The sequence below is a fragment of the Panthera leo genome, chromosome D1 (genome assembly GCF_018350215.1).
Source record: "Panthera leo isolate Ple1 chromosome D1, P.leo_Ple1_pat1.1, whole genome shotgun sequence".
Taxonomy (NCBI): domain Eukaryota; kingdom Metazoa; phylum Chordata; class Mammalia; order Carnivora; family Felidae; genus Panthera; species Panthera leo.
Window position 1 is genome coordinate 59,121,105 of NC_056688.1, and position 12,336 is coordinate 59,133,440.

Here is a 12,336-nt window from a genome sequence, read left to right on the forward strand (position 1 = left end):
TTTCTCAAGTCAGCAGCACGAGAGCAATGTTAAGAGCATCAGAGCATTGCTGCCCTGGTGAAGTGTCGAGTTGCCCTCCCCCTACCTCTCTACCTCTCTACCTCTCTACCTCTCTACCTCTCTACCTCTGTACCTCTCTAAACCTACTCCTTGTGTCAAGCTCCACCGCTATGGCTAGACCCTCTACAAAGCCTTTACTGTCCTTGGCAATAATTGCAACCTGCCCTCAGCTGTTCTTTTGAATGTTCTCTAAATCTTGACCTTTTATATGGTTATTTGAACTCTCATCTGCCCATATGTCTGTTCTCTCCTCCTCAGCTGACAGTTCCATGTGCAGGCCATGACCTATGCCTCTTTGGATTCCCCACTGAGCTGGAGGAATTATGTTCACTTCATGTTTCAGAGGAGAATTTCATAAGTACCAAACTTGCCCTATATTTGCAGCTTGCTATGTGGAGACTTGCTTTGTGGGCTATCCTCTCTTTACTCAAACACAGTATTACTGTCCTTAGCTCTGTCTTCTGTCCAGAAGCTCTCACCAAAAAGCAAGGAGGAACATTTGCTGAGAGAGCAGAGCCAGGTGGAAGGGAAGGGATTGTTTGAATAAGTACCCTCTCACTTGCTCTCAGGATTCCAGCAGGGTTCAGTCATTATTTAAAAAAAAAAAATTTTTTTTTAATGCTTATTTATTTTTGAGAGAGACAGAGTGCAAGCAGAGGAGAGGCAGAGAGAGAGAAGACACAGAATCAGAAGCAGGCTCCAGGCTCTGAGCTGTCAGCACAGAACCCGATGCAGGGCTCAAAACTCCCAAGCCGTGAGATCATGGACCTGAGCTGAAGCCGACGCTCAACGAACTGAGCCACCCAGCTGCCCTTCAGTCATTATTTTTGATTTCACAGAATCTCAGAGCTGTGAAGCCGTGTAGTCTAACCTTTACTTTCACGCCAGTCCCCAACCCCTGCATTCTTTTATGTCTTTGTTATCTCCAGATTGATGCTCATATCCAACATTCTATTCTAGATCCATAGTCAGTATACTTTTCCTAGAAAGAGCTGTATAGTGGCTTTTAAGCTTTGTGGGCCTCAGTTTTGATTACTCAGCTTGGCCACTATAGTGCAGAAGCAGTTACAGACAATACACAAATAAATGTGCATGGATATGAACCAGTAAAACTTGATTTACAAAATAGGGAGTAGGCTGGATTTGGCCCATAGACTGTAGTGTGCTAACCCTGTTGTAGATATTTTCTTTCTTCCTTCCTTCCTTTCTTTCTTTCTTTCTTTCTTTCTTTCTTTCTTTCTTTCTTTCTTTCTTTCTTTCTTTCTTTCCGCTGCCTGCCTGCCTCCTCTGAATTTTTAGCTCTCATACTAGCCATACTGCATTCTGTATAGGTAGGTAGATAGACAACAAAAATATTGGAGAAGGCTATTATATTCCTTATGAAATAAAGATTAAAATGTTAAGTATCTCATTTTGTATGATCTGCAAATTTGGTGTGTAGGCTTTATGGATTCATATGACATTCCTATTTAACAGGCGCTGTTCTAGGCATTGGTGAATTAGACAGACAAGATCCCTGCTATCATGTACTTTATGTGCTAGTCTTTGGTTTAAATGTTCATAAGGATTCCATTCAGTACAGAGCCTTGGACCTCATAATCAGGACAATTTGGAAGCATTATTCAACATTCACAACTGAATCCACCAAACTTCATTTATCTCTAGCCTCCATTTGTCCTGTTGTCCACAGAATTTTAAGAGATTTTCTTAGATTTCTTGTGAAAATAAAAATGTGTTTAGCATTTGCCATATTTTTTTTTTTTTTGCCCAGTAACCCTTTCCCCAAAAGATACTAAATTATTCTGGCATGGCCTTGTGTTGTCCATAGAGAACCCATACTGATACCCAGTAATTACCTAAGTGTTAAAGAACCATTAAAAAAAAAATACTAGAATTTTGTCAGAATCATTGATGAACTCAATCTTGTAGCTTGCAGGATATGCCTGTCTTTGCACTTGTTTTGTTGTTGTTGTTAAATTCCAGACTGCATCATTGCCTGCCACAGTTTTCTGGCAGCTTATCTGATTTTCCCTGACATATCAGTTTGAATGTGGTCTCCCCTCCAACTTCATGTATGCTAAGTCCTAAAAAGTGACGGTCCTTTAGAATCATCCCAGGACTCTCCTCTCTCCTTACCAAGACTTTATCTCCTTCTTAACCAGATTTCCTTTCTTTTTTTCATTTAAAGATATCTCATTCTTTCATCTATTCAACCACTATTTATTGCCTACTGTATCCAATTCTGGGTCATTCTCATTGATGAAGTAGACAGAAACAAAAGAATCTTGTGGTTCTCTTTCCTTTGGATTGGACATACTTTTTCACAGGAGGTTACCTGACTTATGGGATGTGTGAGGAAGCTAGAATAGAATACGAGATGTGAGCCCCTTGCCCAGAGTGTGTCCAAGCAAATCCAGAGGAAAGTCAAAGGCTCAGTTGGACGGTCCTTCACCTTTGGAGCAGAGGCCATGCTAAGTCCATCAAATTTACTAAATTTCTAGTAGAATTTCTGTGGGTCTTATACTGTGCTCAGTACTGAAAGGTGAGTTGTAGTTTGTGACCTTGGAAGGATCTCCCCAAATCCCAGTAATAGATCATTTTTCTGCCTTATCAGTATCGTGAACATCAAGAGATAAAGTATATGACGTGTGAATTGTAAAGTGCTCTACAGTTGTAATTGCTTATTAGTTTTATTTCTTTCAACATTTATTTATTTTTGGGACAGAGAGAGACAGAGCATGAACGGGGGAGGGGCAGAGAGAGAGGGAGACACAGAATCGGAAACAGGCTCCAGGCTCTGAGCCATCAGCCCAGAGCCTGACGCGGGGCTCGAACTCACGGACCGCGAGATCGTGACCTGGCTGAAGTCGGACGCCCAACCGACTGCGCCACCCAGGCGCCCCTAGTTTTATTTCTTTATAATTCAGTAGCATTTACTGAGTGTCAGGCACTCTGCCAGATGCTGGGAATGTAGAAATGAATATACATGGTCTAGCCAGTCAACAGTGCTCCCAGTCAAGTGAGAAGACAGACCTATGAACAAGACACCACAGTACAGGGTGATAAATGCAAAGGTAGATGTACAAAGAATATAGATAGCACTGATAAAGGCAATGATGAGTTCTACCTAAGGGCAGGCTATCTAGGAAGTTTTGAATTGGGTCTTAAGTATGAGTGGGAGATTGACGGGCAGACTAAGAGGGATGGATCTTCCAGGCAGAAGGAACAACACATGCAGAGACATGGGGTGGGTGGGTGATAGCAGGTGGACTCATCTGCCACAGTGCTGAGAAAATAGCAAGAAGTAAGACTAGAGAGGGAAGCAGGGTTCCACATGAGAAGAACATTGTAGGACAGTCCTAGGGTGCTCACACTGTTTTCTGGAGGCCATTAAAGGATTTTAAGCAAGGAGATGCTCAGTTTACGTTTGCATTTTAGATGGATCATTCTGATGGGGTGGAGGATGAAGTTGGAGGGGAGTGATCAGCAATGGCTCTTGACCTTTAGGGGATGATAGGCCCCTTTGAGAATTGGATGAGAAGCTATGTTTGTCTCCCCCAAAATGCACTTATAATTTCTAGGGATTCTTAAAAGTGATCTTTGGGAATGGAGAAAGTAGATACGAACAACATACTATGAGGTTGAGTTCTTAGCCAAATGTGGAAATTGGTGGAAAAGGAGGTATCCATGGTGACATCCCAATTTCTGATTTGGGTGAACAGTTGGATGTATGGGTCTGGAGCTCAAAGGAGAAGTCAGGAGATAGGGATGTAGGAACCCCCTGCATTTACTTGGTAGGGACTACAGTGGATGTGACTAAAATTGCCCAAGGAAAAGAGTTAAGGTAAGAGGTGAGGGGACAAGGTGTGAGGAGGAGAGAGGATCCAAACAAGGGGACCAAAGGTATCAGAGAAGTGCCCTTGTTATCTCTGTTCTGCCTGCTCAGCACAGGCACAGTCTAGAAAGGAAAGAAACTTCTGTGACCTCCTTTCTGAGACTTTATTATTGGTTGCCCCATTCCTAGTGAAACCCTTCTCCTGTTTTACATATGACCATTGCTCCTTGGCAAGAAGCCTGCTCAGTCAGGCACATTACAGTATCTCCCACCTTTGTCAGAGTTGGTGTTTCTGGGCAGAGGGCAGGTCTGCTAGTGCAAGTGATACAGGAGTGCGTGGCATAGAAACCCTGCTGGCCTGACTGTTCTGTCCATTGTCGTTAGCCCTCAAGAGTGGCATCTTCAGAGGCATAATGGTGTCCTGGAGAAAGATCAGACTTTGGTGCCAGGCAGTTATCTAAGCTCTATTCGTCTAAGTTCTGTAACTTACAAGCTGTATGGTCTTAAGCAAGTGACTTAAGGTTCTTGAATTTCAGTTGTCTCCTCTCTAACATAGGGATAACAGTACTCATCTACAGGGCTATTAGGATGACTAGAGATAAGTAAAGCATAGTGTAAAGGATAATGTCATTTGATGAAGAATTTCTCTACTGTAGTGGGTTTTGACTCCATGCAAACCTTCCTTGGAGGTACTGAGCAACTCATCACTCAAGGGGCATTGACAGAGGCTTGGGTGTCTGCCCATCAGGGATTCTGTATAGAGGATTCTTGCCCTGGGTCATTGGACAACATGGCCTCCAAGGCCCCTGTCAGCCATGTGATTTCTAAGATTCTAGAAACTACAGGCTCACCATCAGAGCAGATAATGTACTTAGAAGTAGGATTTGAGCTGGGCTTTGGAGGGTGGAAAGGAAAGGAAAAAAGAAAGGATATTCTAAGCAGGGACACAGCTTAAACAAAGGCACATAGAAGGGACAGATGTGGAGGAGAACGTGGAGATCACTGCTGCTTCTCTACCAACTCATTCCCTGATCTTGACCACATTCCATTCAGTGCCTTGCTCCCCACCCATGCTCACTCCAGGAGAGTTCCACTTGTGGCTGGCCGATGGGTGGTGGGTCCCAATCCTCAGGTGGAGGAGGCAATAAATTAACGATAACAGTAAACAAGTCGCCCAGCCAGGGATGCCGCAGGCTGCTTGTAAGTAACTGTTATAAACATTGGGTGTCTGGGGCTGTCAGAAATGCAAGCGAGCACTCTGAGCGCCTCTCATATGTACAATTAAAACAATAAAACACGGCAGAAACATGACCAGAATAGGATATAAATCAGCTTCTCTTCTCAGCTCCAAGTGGTGGCTGAATAAAGATGAGTCGTGCAGAAGCTGGGTTGGCATAGGACCCTTCTGGGGAGTAGGCCGTACCTCCCAAGGCTAACCCCAATAGCCTGGGTGGTCCCCTTCCCACAGCTCCAGGGGCTGTAGGCCCTGGCCTGCTCCAGCTGACCTCCCCATCTCTGTGTCTTCAGATGGGGGACAGGACGGTGCAAGCTGGCGCATCACAAACCAGTGGACAAGTGCCCTGGAGTTCAGGAGATGGCTAGGAGTTCCCACTGGCGGTAATGGAATGACTCTCTATAACATTTCTCCCCCTCCCCAGGACGTGCCAGGGAGTCGTCTCATCTTAGCTCATCTATTCAGTATAAGTTAATCACCCAGCACCCACTGTGTGCCCAGCCCCTCTATCCCCTTGGAAAGCACAAATTTAGATGGAAGAATAAGCCTCCCAAGGGCATAAGAGAGGTCCCCAGTCTTTGAGTAGCATGATTTAAGTCTACAGATGTTAGTTCTGGCCTTGGGCTTGTACTGCTTTTAAAAACTCGTCTGGACTTTCTCCCTGGAAGAGACCCTATTTGCCACTTTAAGCTTCACTCCTAGTGGGGTTGTGGGCTAATGCCATAAGTACAGAACACTTAATAGCTATGACACCTGCAGTATTTTTTTGTACCTCTCTGAGGCTCTGTCTCCTTATTTGTAAAATAAAGGTTACCAGAAGAGTTAGAGATAGTATATTTATCCCTAGCCTAAAACCTAGAACATAGAAGGAATTCCACAAATGTAAATTGCTATTTTTATATCATCATCATTATCCTCACCATACTTTTATGGAACTTCATTCAGAATCTTTGACATGGGCTTCCAAATGCTATTCAGTGGTAGCAAACTGTTGTCTGTAAAGAGCCAAACATTTAGAGTCTGAGGAGTGGCCTGGTCATCACCTAACTGTGTGACTTTGGGCATTTCTCTTTATTTCTCTGAGCCTTGATTTTTTTCATCTATAGAAAAGATTAAACTATTGGTTTATTATAAAGATCAAATTGAAGTACTTATGAAAGCACTTGAGAAGATACAAGGCATTGTGCAAATGTGTGAGATACTAGCAAGAAAAGTAAATAGTAATAATAAAGATTGAAGACTGGACCAAGACAGTCTTTGACAAGTGTCCAGTCAGAGGTGCAGATAATAAGGACTATCAGAGCTCAAAGAAGAGAATCTCTGGTTGAAGCAGTCAAGGAAATAAAATGGTATCTGAGCCCCAAAGTATAAGAAGGTTTTATGGAGGGCCTGAAGGTGGGTGCGGTTGGGTGTGAGGGGGTGTATTATATCCACAACAGTGAGGAAAAGAAAAATGTGTTTCAGGCTGTTAAGTGAACTTGTCCAGGTGAAGCAGCCATACAGCAGGTTTATTTTGAAGAGTAGTGAACGGGAAAGATGTGGCATTAGTAGACTGGGGCCACCATAAGACAATGGTGATGAGGTGGCTGCAGCAGCAGGTAACACTGATGCTGTGTGCCCGTAGCAGCCCTGTGATGTAGGCACTAAAGGAAACTGAGGCAGAGAGATGCAGCCAAATGCCAGCGGAACTGTCTCCTGCTCTTACACAGAACCCGGCCACCAGAGCAGCCTCTAGGTGTCCCACACTTAGCCCAGAACCTCTGCTGGTCCAGAGTCTTGGAAGGCTTGGGAATCTGCCAGGCCAAAAGCTATTTGGGCAAGTTATTATTTTTAATAATGTCCCTGCCTCTTCCTCATCAATGTCACAGCCTTGTCACTCCTCCAGGGCCAGCGGTTCTACATCTCATTTCTCAGCAGTGCCAGCCACTACAGAGTCACCAGGATGGACAGTGCACTGTGAATCCATCACGCCTGTTAGCCAACTTCAAGATGAAGTGTATCATCCAGTTAGGTTAATTGTTCCCCTCCTTTTAGCCATATTTATATATGTTTGACTAGGAGAGGGAGATAGACGAGTTGACATGTTTTGTTAAAAAGAATAAATTTGATACATTTATAAAAATAAAAGAAAAGTGGGATGAGGTGGCAAAGGACTAGTCTTGTGATTTTTAACTGATTTACATATTTTGTGTATAAATATTTTTTCATCAAAAGTTCCAAATCAGGGATGGGTCCCACACACCACACAAAATATATTAGAGACATTTATATGGATAGCAGGAAGGGAGACAGAGGGCTGAAATTTTCCAGGCACCCAGTGATTGATGGGGGCTGAGGCTCCCCCTGACGCTTTATTGAGTTTCCGATGATTATCTCTCGCTGAGACATTTTTTACAGATGACGGTCGAGCTGTCACAATGGACCATGGGGGAAAAAAAAACAACAATAATAACACTTTAATCTTTTTACTGCACTGCTCCCTAGTATCTCAGATTCATCTTCCCTGACGCACGCAGTTCATTATTCTGCCCCTCCCTGGATGGGAAATAAAGGAAAATAAATATATATGTAGACACACTTACCCACATACATACACACACACGGACTGGATATAAAAGAGACCACCTCAGAACCAGAGAGAGGCAGAATTTATTGTTCTTTTTGCAAGTGTTGAGGTTTATTAGTAGAGATGCTGGGTTGGCTTGGAATTGGCTATTAATTACAGCATTTTGTATTTGTTTTTATTGCAAGTTTTTAACATTTTGAAGAAAAGGCAGAGAAGAGGCAAGCAGGTATAGAGATGGGGAGCACAGAGGGACCAGGTTTGGCCAACCAAGTAGCATAACTGGCTGAAAGGCAGAGAGGGCAGGCTCTTCCTCTTGTTGCCAGCCCTACCCGGAGGATCCCTGGAGCTGAAAGAATTCTGCTTTAGTTGGGATGGGGGCAAAGCAGGGGCAGTGGGGGAGGTTTAAGCTCAGAGTAATGATTGGCCACCTCAGAGGGACTCTAGATGGCTGTGAGATGTTACTGCTGTGAGAGTTAGATGAGATGGGAAGAAGAGGAGGGTCAAACACAGTGCCAACGTGTCTACAGACAGCAGAGTAACACATTCTTAAGAGTTTGCCCCACTCTTTGAATATGATGGTATGAAGGTGACATGTGGGCTCTGGAAAGCTTGACCTAGGTCTATGTTCAAAGAAGGGGTCTTGGCCCAGAGAGGATGCCACACTGCCTAGCACCACAGGCAGGGTCAACAACCTGTCTTCTTGAAGTTCTAGGCCAACCTTCCTGTTCTCCCCCTTCCCTTTCATGGGGGTGAGAGAAGATGAGTTTGGGGTCCTTGGGGGAAGGCTGCCCTTGATGTGCCCTCAGTAGAGTAAGTGCGGACCCAGTATTACCTTTAATTCTTCAAACCTTTTCTGAGCTCCTAGTAGAAGGTAATAATGAGATAAGCAGAGTCCTGTTCTTAAGCAGAAATTTTCCGGTCCATGGGCAGAAAACATGGTGTCTGTGAGACCATTTTCAAGTGGGGTTTGGTATTCCACCTATAGGTCAACCTAGAGACCACGGGTGCCTTCTTTGTATGAAGGATAAAAAGATGTGTAAGACACAGTATCTGTTCCTTCAAAAACCTGTTTTCTGCTTGGGGAGACAAACTCCAACATCCACTCACTAAGGAAGTATTTATTGAGCACCTGCCATGTTCAAGAATATACATAAGAGGCAACTGAGAACATTTAAGACTAAAAAGAGAATGGTAACTAATTTGATACAGACTAGACATTACTCAAATGCACAGAGGGAAAGGAGATCGGTGAAGATCAGGCTGCTTAAATCATAAAGGATGAGTAACATATAGATAAAAGGAATAATGATGTCATGTAATCACATAGAGAAAAGAGTACAAGCCTTGGAGTTAAACAGAGCAGCTCAATTATTAAATATCATTGTGATCTGAAACAATTTATACAACCCTGTAAGTCATGGTTTCTTCATTAATTAACTAGGAATAATAATAATAACAGCCTAATGATTCTTGGGAGGAAAATAGTTGTAAAGTTCCTAGCACAATACCTGGCATATAGTAAGTGCTCAATAAATGGAGGCCATTTTTTTTCTTATTTCACCAAGAATTATATATTTATTTGAGTATTGGAGAAAGACTCTAAGTCCTAGGGTATTAGGCATCAGGACTCACCTGTGACCCTCTACTGAGTATGAAATGGGCTCTTGCAATGAGCCTGACACATTGTACAGTGTTAATCTGAGAGGTGATTCTCGTCAGAGTTGGAGTGGCATCAGGAAGAGGAAAGGGCACAATAATAAATGTATTAACATTATTGACTATCTATTGTATGTCAGGCAGTGTGCTCACCTCCTTACATACACTTTTTAAAAATATAACAGCTTTGTTGAGATTTAATTCACATCCTGTACAGTTCGGTCATTTAAAATGTGTAAGTCAGGGATGCCTGGGTGGTTCATTGGATTGAGCGTTGGAACTCTTGATTTTGGCTCAGGTCATGATCCCAGGGTCATGGGATCAAGCCCTACGTCAGGCTTTGCGCTGGGTGTAGAGCCTGCTTGAGAATCCCTCTCTCTCTCTTTCTCTGTCTCTCTCTGTCCCTCTCTCTCCCTCTATCTTTTTTTCCCCTTCTCCTTCCTACCCACTCCCCCCACTTGTACACATGCTGTCTTTTTTTTTTTTTTAAGTTTTACATTTATTTATTTTTGAGAGGCAGAGAGAGACAGAGTACTAGTGGGGGAGGGGAAGAGAGAGGAGACAGAGAATCCAAAGCAGGCTCCAGGCTCCCAAGCTGTCAGCACAGAGCCCAGGGCTCAAACCCACAAACCGTGAGATCATGACCTGAGCCGAAGGCAGACGCTTAACCGACTGAGCCACCCAGGTGCCCCCACAAGCTCTCTTTCTAAAATACATACATATATAAATATATAAAGTCAGTGTGTAAGTCAGTGGCTTATAATATATGCACAAGAGTTGTGCATTCATCACCGCAGTCAAGTTTTAGAACATTTCCATCACTCCATAAAAAGAAATTCCATTCCCCATTTCCTCTCAACTCCTCCTAACTTTAGACAGCCACTAATCTACTTTGTTTCTATAGCTTTGCATATTCTGGACATTTCATATACATGGAGTCATACAATATGTGATCTTTTGGACTGACTTCTTTCACTTAGCATGTTTTCAAGGTTCGTCCGTGTTGTGGGATGTGTCAGTGCTGCATTCCTTTTCCATAGCTGAATGGTCCATTAATGAATGGACCACATTTCATTTCTCCATTTATCAGTTGAGGGACATTTGGGTTGTTTCTCCTTTTGGCTACTATGAATAATACTACTGTGAATATTTGTGTACACGTTTTTGTGTGAACATAATGTTTTCAGTTTTCTTGGCTTTATACCTAGCAGTAGAATTGCTTGGTCATAGGATAACTCTATGTTTAACTGTTTGCAGAACTGCTAGACTGTTTTCCAAAGAGGCTGCACCATCTTACATTCCCACCAGCCGGGTATGAAGGGTCCAGTTTTTCTGCATCCTCAGCAGCTCTTGTTACTGCCTTTTTTACTTTGGCCATCCTGATGGATGTGAAGTTGTATCTTGTGGTTTTGATTTGCATTTCCTTGATGGCTAATGATGTTGATCATCTTTTCATGTGCCTCATGGCCACTTGTATATATATCCACTCAGATCCTTCATCTGTGTTTTAATTGGGCTTGCCATTGAATCTTGCAAGGTAGGTGGTGATATCTGTTTTACAGATGAGGAGACAGATTCTGAGAGATGTTAAGTATTTTGATCAAAGTTATACAGTGAGTTTTGCTCCCCAGTCTCCTCAGTCATTATTGACCTCTGCACAATACTGCCTGCTAAGGATTCATGGTAGGATCACCAGGGTCCTCTTATGGGGAGTCTTGCCAGCAGGAAGGGAGGAGTTGAGACATTAACTAGGACTAGGTGGGAAAAGCCTCTGAAAGTCATAGGAATATGGATATATTAACAGCTCCAGGACTAGGAAAATGGCCATTTCCTAGGTGCCAACCATTTCCTGTGCCCCTTACTATACCACATCATCTCTGATTTTCACAGTAACCCAGTTCATAGATATTTATGTTCCCATTTTACCAATGATGAATTTGAGGTCCAGAGGGACAAAGTAATTTTCCAGAGTCAGCAGGATCAGAATTTGGTTCTCTTGAACTCAAAATTCTGAACTCTTTCCTGCCAGAGATATTTTATAAAAGATGGATTTCTTTCAGTGTTATTTGCAGCATTTACAAGCTCTGCAGGCCATGGCCCAGCCCATGGAAAGTACTTAATAAATGTTTGGTGGATGAATGAGGAGATAGACTAGAGTATATGGTGTAAAAGGACCAATTCCAACTGGGATTCTGGAGGCGGGCAGAAGGAGGTATAAGTGAGATATTGGAGGTCTCATCCCAAGGCTTGGTGTCCTGGGGGCTTTGCTCTAAGTTTCTAAACATAGGGCTTGGGAAGAGTGCTCTGATGCCCAGACATCCTTAGCTTCTCTGGAGCAGGACGAAGCAGGTGGAGGTGGGATGGGTTTGACTAGCCTTGTATCTTTCTTGTGTTTGTCACAAGAACATTAGAGTGGGAGGGACCCTCAGAGACCATCTAGTTTGATGCTTCTTAGAGTTTTCTCTGAGGAGCAACACAAAGGGCTTTTTTATTTTTTATTTATTTATTTTTTTTTAATTTTTTTTCAACGTTTTTTATTTATTTTTGGGACAGAGAGAGACAGAGCATGAATGGGGGAGGGGCAGAGAGAGAGGGAGACACAGAATCGGAAACAGGCTCCAGGCTCCGAGCCATCAGCCCAGAGCCTGACGCGGGGCTCGAACTCACGGACCGCGAGATCGTGACCTGGCTGAAGTCGGACGCTTAACCGACTGCGCCACCCAGGCGCCCCACAAAGGGCTTTTTTAAACTGTACATTCCCAGGCCCTGCCTACTAAAAATTGCTGAGATGGGGGCCTAAGAATCAACATTTAAAAAAAAAAATTTGTTTTTAACATTTATTTATATTTTAGAGACAGACAGAGAAAGAACATGAGCCGGGGAAGGGCAGAGAGAGGAGACACAGAATCTGAAGCAGGCTCCCGGCTCTGAACTGTCAGCACAGAACCCGACTCGAGGCTCAAACCCATGAACCGCGAGATCATA

The 12,336-nt window shown here is 43.4% G+C and overlaps 1 protein-coding gene across 5 annotated transcripts in view; it reads left to right on the top strand.

Moving 5' to 3' along the window:
* The window catches only part of CLPB (caseinolytic mitochondrial matrix peptidase chaperone subunit B), a 143,337-nt gene that overhangs the window by 52,950 nt on the left and 78,051 nt on the right, over window positions 1-12,336 (top strand). For 3 of the 5 annotated variants that reach the window (XM_042904398.1, XM_042904394.1, XM_042904396.1), the window contains exon 5: window positions 5,423-5,512. The exons of the other annotated variants lie outside the window; for them this stretch is intronic. In XM_042904398.1, the coding sequence (XP_042760332.1) occupies window positions 5,423-5,512 (90 nt within the window). The remainder of the gene's footprint in view (window positions 1-5,422; window positions 5,513-12,336) is intronic. 5 annotated transcript variants of the gene reach the window in all.